The following is a 7,325-nucleotide window of genomic DNA, read 5'->3' as shown; positions in this document are numbered from 1 at the left end:
ACTCCGAGATTCCAAGTAGAATTATCCCTTAAAATTAACTATACTAATAATACCTCTTGGTGGAAAGGAAACAGGTTGGAGAAGTACCCATTTTTATTTTTTGACGGGGATTTTGATCAGTTTGCTACTTCTTATGATTATGGCTCAGGAAGAGAGTATAATCTTATCATACTCCAGAAGAAAGAAGAACGAAAACACGTCGCAATAAAATGAAACATTTACTTTTATGCTATCTATGATCTATCTAAACGATGCTACTATATTTCTTATAAATGTTTAATAAAATATATGCCTTAATTTGTAACTATTCAAAATATAGAGCGTCAGGACAAAGGCTTCTCCCTGAATTTTTTTTATAATTTAGAACAAAACTTGAATGTGGTCGTTGCCTACAAGTTAATTTGGTAAAAGTTGCAACCATCCTTAGTTGACCTAAACCAAATTCTTTAGACAATATGATGCCATCTAATCCGATCCAGTGGAGTAGAAGTACAGAATACAGAAAATTACAATTATTGGAAGTTGATCAGTTAAATCAATTTGCTTTCTGCAACTCAACGTAACCTACAGTATTCGTTTAATTTATTATAGAATGTGAAGAAGAGTTAATGCCTACCAAATCTTCCATGTTATAAGGAAATCTCACCTTAATGATGGATGGAAAAAAAGATATATAATGGTGATGTCTACTTAATAGGAACATTGTTAGAATCTACAACTAAGTTATACAGCTTGTCACATGAGGCATACATGTGATATACTTTTTCTCTTAGTGTAGTGCATGTTAATGTTCCTTTTGTTGGAATTTTGGGAGAATTTAATTTGGTAAACAAAGAAAGCAAATGATATTATGACATACTTTTGATCATTAGATTTCCTACTAATAGTTCATAAGACTAGTTATTTTGGGGAGATAATAGTATACCTTCATTTCCACCAATTCCACAGTTAATATCTAACTATATATACTCAACAAATTTTTTACATCTGTCTATGTCTGCCTCAATGTATATTATGTCTATTTCATACCAGCTAATAATACACATAAAATACAGCTACTTTTAATAAAATATTATTGAAATGGGAAAATATATTTGACCCCTTATCATTCAGTCAAATTCTAAAGTGTCTTTCTGAAATTTTATTTATGCTATTCTCAACCTCCTTGTGGTTTTGAATCTATTTAAACTATTAAATTTGTGATCAAAAGATTTTCTATTAAAATTGCTAAACTTTTAATCATTTTATCCTTAGAAATTTTATAATAAATAAGCATACGACAAAAAGCTTTTTCACAAAAAAAAAAAAAAGGAAATCACTTTCTTAATTAGTGGTTGATTAAAATAAAAAACATATCAAGTTTTCTATTTTGTCACTTATGCCCAATTTACAATTTCGTTGCTTATTAAAATTTGTTCCTATTTTTTCTTTGAGAGAGAAGTTTGCTAGGCATTTAATATAGTGTAACCCTTTTTTTTACTAAACTATATCATTATGTCTCTAAAAAAAACTAGGATGATAATAAATATTTACTCTCTCACATATATATTAATGAACTACATAAAATAACTATAAATTAGTCTATTTAATTAAAAATTTACTATCTTGTCGACATGAACTAATGAATGTTTACTAATTAATATAAGTAAAACTATGAATTATGTAAATTAACTACGATCTACACTAAATAAAACTGTGAAATTTGTAAAAATACAATGTGTGTGTAAATCACCCCTAATTAGTTGATGTAAAATAGATAAAGACATATTGGTCTTTTTACATATAGATTAAAACTATGTAAGTGACACAAAATAAAACTAGAGACTTAAAATTATAACCTATCCATAGGGGTATAAAATATATCTTCCCATTTGTAAATATTCTTGAAAGCAAACAAGAATAGAGTAATGAATCATACATAGAACAGCTCAAAGCAGCACATGTACTACAGGGAATTATGATTGCAATCCATATGACATCACATACGCACCATCACTAGTGGCATGAGATGCCAAATGGACACAAGTTAGCAACAAACAAGGACAAGTCTAATATCAAATTGAGAAGAAGAAGATTGATTATATATATTCAAGAAAAAGAGGGGGAGGGGGGGGGGGAGTAAAGAAGACCATTTCCATTAGTTTAAGTGTCTCCTTTTAATTTACTCCCCCCTTTCCTTGTCAATGGTGGTGGTCCTCCTCTCATGCATCAAATGGACTTCCCTTCCATAGAGTGGTCCTTCCACCTCCTTTAACCTTTCGCAAGCCAGTTCACATACCAAAGTGATGGGCCCCAAAACAAGGAGAGCCGTCTCGCGATCCAACCACCGTATAATCCCACAAGCACGGCCAAAAGGTGTGATTCCCAATGCCGGAAAAGTAACACTGCTATAAGCCCTCACAAGTACTCTATCCACAAATATTATCAATGACTATAATTTCCTAGAGATTCTATACAAATCACACCCATTATAAACACTCTACAACTAGATGATTAGAATTTCTTGTAACGTATATATCTCAGTCATTACTAACACTCCAGTGTCACATGACATTTTTTTTACATAAGGGAAGGGAAGGGAAGGGGTGTAGCTGTAATCATGTTTAATTAACATAATTAAGAGGGTCTTAAATAATATCTGCCACGTAGGAAATTCTACACCTCGATAGCATACTTGTGAAGTAACTTCTAGAACACTCCGCTATGTTTTTAGCGAACCCACCGTCCATGTGGTGGTTTAGGGACTCTAGGTCCTACCCATGGCCTACCCCCTCCAATAGAATTCCCAAATCTTTATTCCTGCAACTCTGCTCTTATTCATGCAAGTACAACAAGAACCATCCTCCAACCAATCGGAATACGAGTGAAGAAAATAAAATAAAAATAATTAAAATAAAAATTTAATCACAGTGTCGAAATAGGAAAAATAAACTTACGAATTCGGTTAACCCCCTCTTTTTTTTTCCTTCTTTTTTTTTTCCTTCTTTTTTTTTCTCTCTCTTCTTCCTCTGGTTAACTTTGCTGTGCACTTTCTCTTTATTCCTCGTCGCGGGTCTCAAGAATTGAACGGCGCGCGGTGGGGTACTCCCTTCCGCCGCCTGGAGCTGGGCTGAGGTGGCCGCGCGGCGCCGTCGCGGTGCGCTGATCCCACGGTGGGATTACCTCCCCGGCTCGCGCTGGCCTCGCCGCCGCTGAGGGTTCTCTTTGTGCCCACTAGCTGCGTGTCGGAGGGGTGGGTTAGAAGAACGAATCTTGAAGCGTGAGGTGGGGAGGGGATTGCTTGTACGCATACCTTGCAGCCGAGGGAGCAGAAGCGGAAGGGGTCGAGGAGGGAACGGGAGCAGATCTCGCAGGTGTGGGGGGAGGCGGCGGGCTTGCCGGCGCCGCCGCGGGGCTGGGGCCGCTCGTTGAGGAAGACGACACGGGCGCTGTTGATGACGTAGGTCTGGACGCCGCTGACGTCGAGCGACCGCTCCACCTCGGAGACGCGGACCACGTCGTGGTACGACGACCGCCGGATCTGCAACCGTCGGGATACGATCAGGGGCCCGGATGAGATCTCGATCAGTTAATGGGCGGGGGGGTGGGGGGAGGGAGGAATGGGGTTTGACGTCTTCAACTGACCTGGATGACGCGGTGGGAGGAGTGGGAGCGGGAGCGGCAGTAGAAGCAGAAGGCGGCGGCTGCGGGGCAGTCGAGGCAGAAGAGGTTGGATTCGCTGCGGGCGGCGTCGGCGTGGTCCGGACACGTGGCGAAGAACTGGGTCGTCAGGAGCGGCTCCAGCCACGGCGGCACGTGCGACTCTGCCGCCACCCTCCTCATCATCATCGCCGCCTCCACATCAACCGTCCGTCGACCACCCAACCCCCCTCGATCCACCGGCCCCGATCGCAATGTGGGTCGAATGGAGATTAGATTAAGCGAATTGAGGGAGGAGAGGAATTGGGTAAGGAATTTGGGGGAATTTGGAGAAGCGTGGGAGAGCTGTGAGATAGATAACTTACAACTCAACAACAACAACAACACAGCAACAACGTCTCGGACAAGGGAGAGAGAGACGGCCTTAATGAAAAAGAAAGCCACCCTTCTTTCCCTTTTTACGTACCTACCCTTCAAAATTTATACCCCCATTTTACATTAAGGACCTCAACATATCAACTATTTAATTCTAACTACTAAATTAAAAAAAAATTTAAAAGTAATGGACGGCTCGGATTCCTTGTAGCGCCTTGGACGGACCTCCTCCTGACCGTTGGATCTCTCTTGGCGTCGCTTCGTAGGCGATACTACCCTTTTCAATGCCCAGATGGCGACGAACAGCTATTTAGTCCCAAACACAGGGGACGTTTGGTGTTTGGTGACGTTTCGCTATCCGATGCGTCGTGAGTATTAATAAGATGCGGGGCCCAGTTCGAGCCCGGACTCGGCAAAATGCCCACGTAGCGCGGAACCGGTGTTTCGTGTGTGGCGGATGGCGGATGGGAAGGCGGCCGTCTCAGGAAGGAAAGTGCACCCGCGATTGGGTTACAGGTAGATTTGAGTGAACAGGGAGCGACAACTACCCAAAATTTCCAGAAATAGAAACACACTGAATTCTAAAATTGGCTCTGGAGCTTCGGAAATCGGAATTGTAATACTTTTGATAAATCTAACTAAAATTATCAATTTGACCGTAGCTCAGATGTCAAAGTCCTATCAGTCCCGTAACTAATAATCCACTGTGCTCGAATCTTATCCTAAATATTAGGGTGTTACAAGTACTACTACTACAAGGATATAAGGTGAGTAAATTGTCCTTTTATTTCATAAAATTCTTATGCTTAAATAAAGAGTCTTTCTCTCGATACGTTAGACATTTTTAATAGCTTGTGATTAAAAAATAAAAAACCCCTCTATCTACTCACATAATTAAAAAAAAAAAGGGCTAATATTGACAACGATTTCAGAACAATTAAAAATAAAAAAACCCCACATAATAACCCACTTTCTAACCCATTGGATGGGTCCCACCAGGAGAGGGGTTGACATGTGCACTGCACCTATCAACTGGATTCCCATCACTCAGAGAGAAAAAAAAAACCGTCAATATGAAATTTCATATGCAGAGAGAAACGCCTGCTACATTGCGAAGAAAAGTTAATGTACAAATTACATTTTATATTTTATCTATTTTATGATTTATATTTTATATTTTATAATTTATAATTCTTGTTTAACACTCTAATGTTATTTTAACTCATCGATATTAACTAAATTATTAAAATATCCTTACAACTATTTTTCTACCTCTCTCTGTCCCGAATAATTTAAGTATTTATAAATTATTTTATATATTATAACAGAATAGTTTTTTACTGGATGCCGTTTAAACTAATGGGGAGTGTTAAATAAGAATTATAAAAAAAAAGTAAGAGTCGAATTATAAAAATATTAAAGACGGTGTGATTTATTAAATTTTCTAGAAAAGAAAATATTTGTTACTTATTCACACCTTATTTTTATAAATATTTATTATATAACCACTTTATTTTATCTTTAATGCCTCAAAAATTATACTCGCTAATTCCCCCCTTTTAATCTTTTGTTATTTTGCATCTACTGTTTATTTGGTGTTTTTGGTGATATTTTTTACCATCTTAACTATATAATTATCATCTTACCCTTAACTTTTATCTTCCAGATGATAAAATGGTCTTAAAATTGATCAGCATGATAATCATGTGGTATTTGTTTAACAAAAAACTAACATAAGAGATATTCCAAAAGTTAATTAAACAGTCTATATAAAAACAAATAGTAGTTCATATAATATATGTGTAACTATTCGCTTAATTTAACTTATCTATATAATAATTGTCAATTAAGATAACTATTCTAAGAATATTGAGACATTAAAAGCCAAAAATAAGATCAAATAATAGAAAAGACAAAATGTAAGCCTTTTTTTGTTGGGGGGGGGGGTGATAAAATTATCTTTTAGTTTCCACACTTTAATAGGTACCTCACACTGTACCCCTAAGTAGAGTTTAGTGACAGTGACACCAATGATTTAGAGATTCTAATCTTGGACGACATTATTTAGGGTAAATTTAGAGGAACATATAGGAGATGGTGCAAGGTATTCTAGGAAAGAAAAGGGGTCTGACTGACTTGATGATTTGCAACATAAATGAATGTCAGAATTGCAACCCCTTGCTCTTGTGGTTGATTACTTTTGTCGGCCAGAATTATTTCAGAGTTTACTTATGTAGTCCATGATGACTCTATGTCCATCTGTGGTCCCATTTTGATTGATTGGGTTGGTTAGGAAGTCCGAGTCAATCAAATAATTAATTAAAGTCACTCTTGTAGCTCCGTGATCGAGTCTTATTAACTCTTGAAAAAAAGTCAAAAGTTTAAGTTTTCCCTCCTTTGAAATTTTTGCCGTTAGGGTTGATATACGGTAGATTTTTTACCAAAGTGTTATGTACCTGTTGCAGTCTTTTTATCTAGTCTATATAGCCCGCGGACTCGTGATATTTCATTCATTTAAAGATGGTTGGGATAAAGAATAAAAAATATTAAATTAATTTTATTGCCATATTCTTGGTTTAAATATAAGTAGATATTGTGATTTATTTTAGAATTTTGGTCTAGAAAATAATTTGACTAAATTCATAGTAGTTTAAAAGTAGTTGTAGCTAGGAGTGGAGCTAAAATTTTCTACTTACTTTAATCTAGTTAAAAATATTTTAGGTATACGAAAAGGGAGAGAACATATATATATATATATATATATAAATTTATCAATTAATATACAGTTTGAATAAAGGATTCTTAAAATCAAATTAAAGAGAATATAAATTTATAGCATTGCAATGTTCAACATAAATGTAGCTTTCAAAATGCTAACATAATACATCACCTACAATAGTACATGAATAAAGATCAAAGAAATGAGTGGAGAAGAGATGACTTAAGGTTCGGATAGAGGGGTTTGAGAGGAGAGAAAAAACGATTCCCTGCCAAAGAGACAAGGAATCTGGTTATCTTGGTCTTCTTTATCTTAACTAAAAGCTGAGATATAAAACAACACGACAAACATAAATTAATCACATTTTTTGTCATCTTAATGAGATAACACACGTTTGGCATCTCTTTTTCTGGAATAAAGGGGTTTACTTTTACCCCCCAAAAAGAGAGAGTTTAACTGTTAACAGGGGTGCTAAAAGATTATTCCAACTGTATATTTGAGCTGTCTTCTTTGGTTGGTTGAGAGGACCTTCTGTGTGTTAGCTTGTTACTGTCATTAGCGAACAGCCATTGTCTCAATGTCATTGAGTCAC

General features: G+C 36.7%; 1 protein-coding gene across 1 annotated transcript; it reads right to left on the bottom strand.

The window, feature by feature from the left end:
• Positions 1-2,792: 2,792 nt before the first annotated feature.
• Positions 2,793-4,071, bottom strand: LOC140770410 (protein RGF1 INDUCIBLE TRANSCRIPTION FACTOR 1-like). The gene is made up of 3 exons (XM_073111599.1): positions 3,625-4,071; positions 3,293-3,520; positions 2,793-3,217 (listed from the first exon to the last, which is right to left on the bottom strand). The coding sequence occupies exons 1-3, from the start codon at positions 3,826-3,828 to the stop codon at positions 3,056-3,058; spliced, it is 594 nt and encodes a 197-aa protein (XP_072967700.1). The 5' UTR covers positions 3,829-4,071; the 3' UTR covers positions 2,793-3,055.
• Between the last annotated feature and the right edge of the window lie 3,254 nt (positions 4,072-7,325).

The sequence above is a fragment of the Typha angustifolia genome, chromosome 11 (genome assembly GCF_048772165.1).
Source record: "Typha angustifolia cultivar Huaian chromosome 11, ASM4877216v1, whole genome shotgun sequence".
Lineage (NCBI taxonomy): Eukaryota > Viridiplantae > Streptophyta > Magnoliopsida > Poales > Typhaceae > Typha > Typha angustifolia.
The sequence above is the reverse complement of the archived record's forward strand: the minus strand, read 5'-3'. Positions and strand labels throughout refer to the sequence as shown.

Bases quoted from the DNA above. Each gene is read 5' to 3' on its own strand.
- LOC140770410 (XM_073111599.1), bottom strand. From the start codon at position 3,828: ATGATGATGAGGAGGGTGGCGGCAGAGTCGCACGTGCCGCCGTGGCTG. The intron at 3,521-3,624 runs GTCAGTTGAAGA...CGACGGTTGCAG, and splicing joins CCTCCCACCGCGTCATCCAG to ATCCGGCGGTCGTCGTACCA. The intron at 3,218-3,292 runs GTATGCGTACAA...TCCGACACGCAG, and splicing joins TCTGCTCCCTCGGCTGCAAG to CTAGTGGGCACAAAGAGAAC.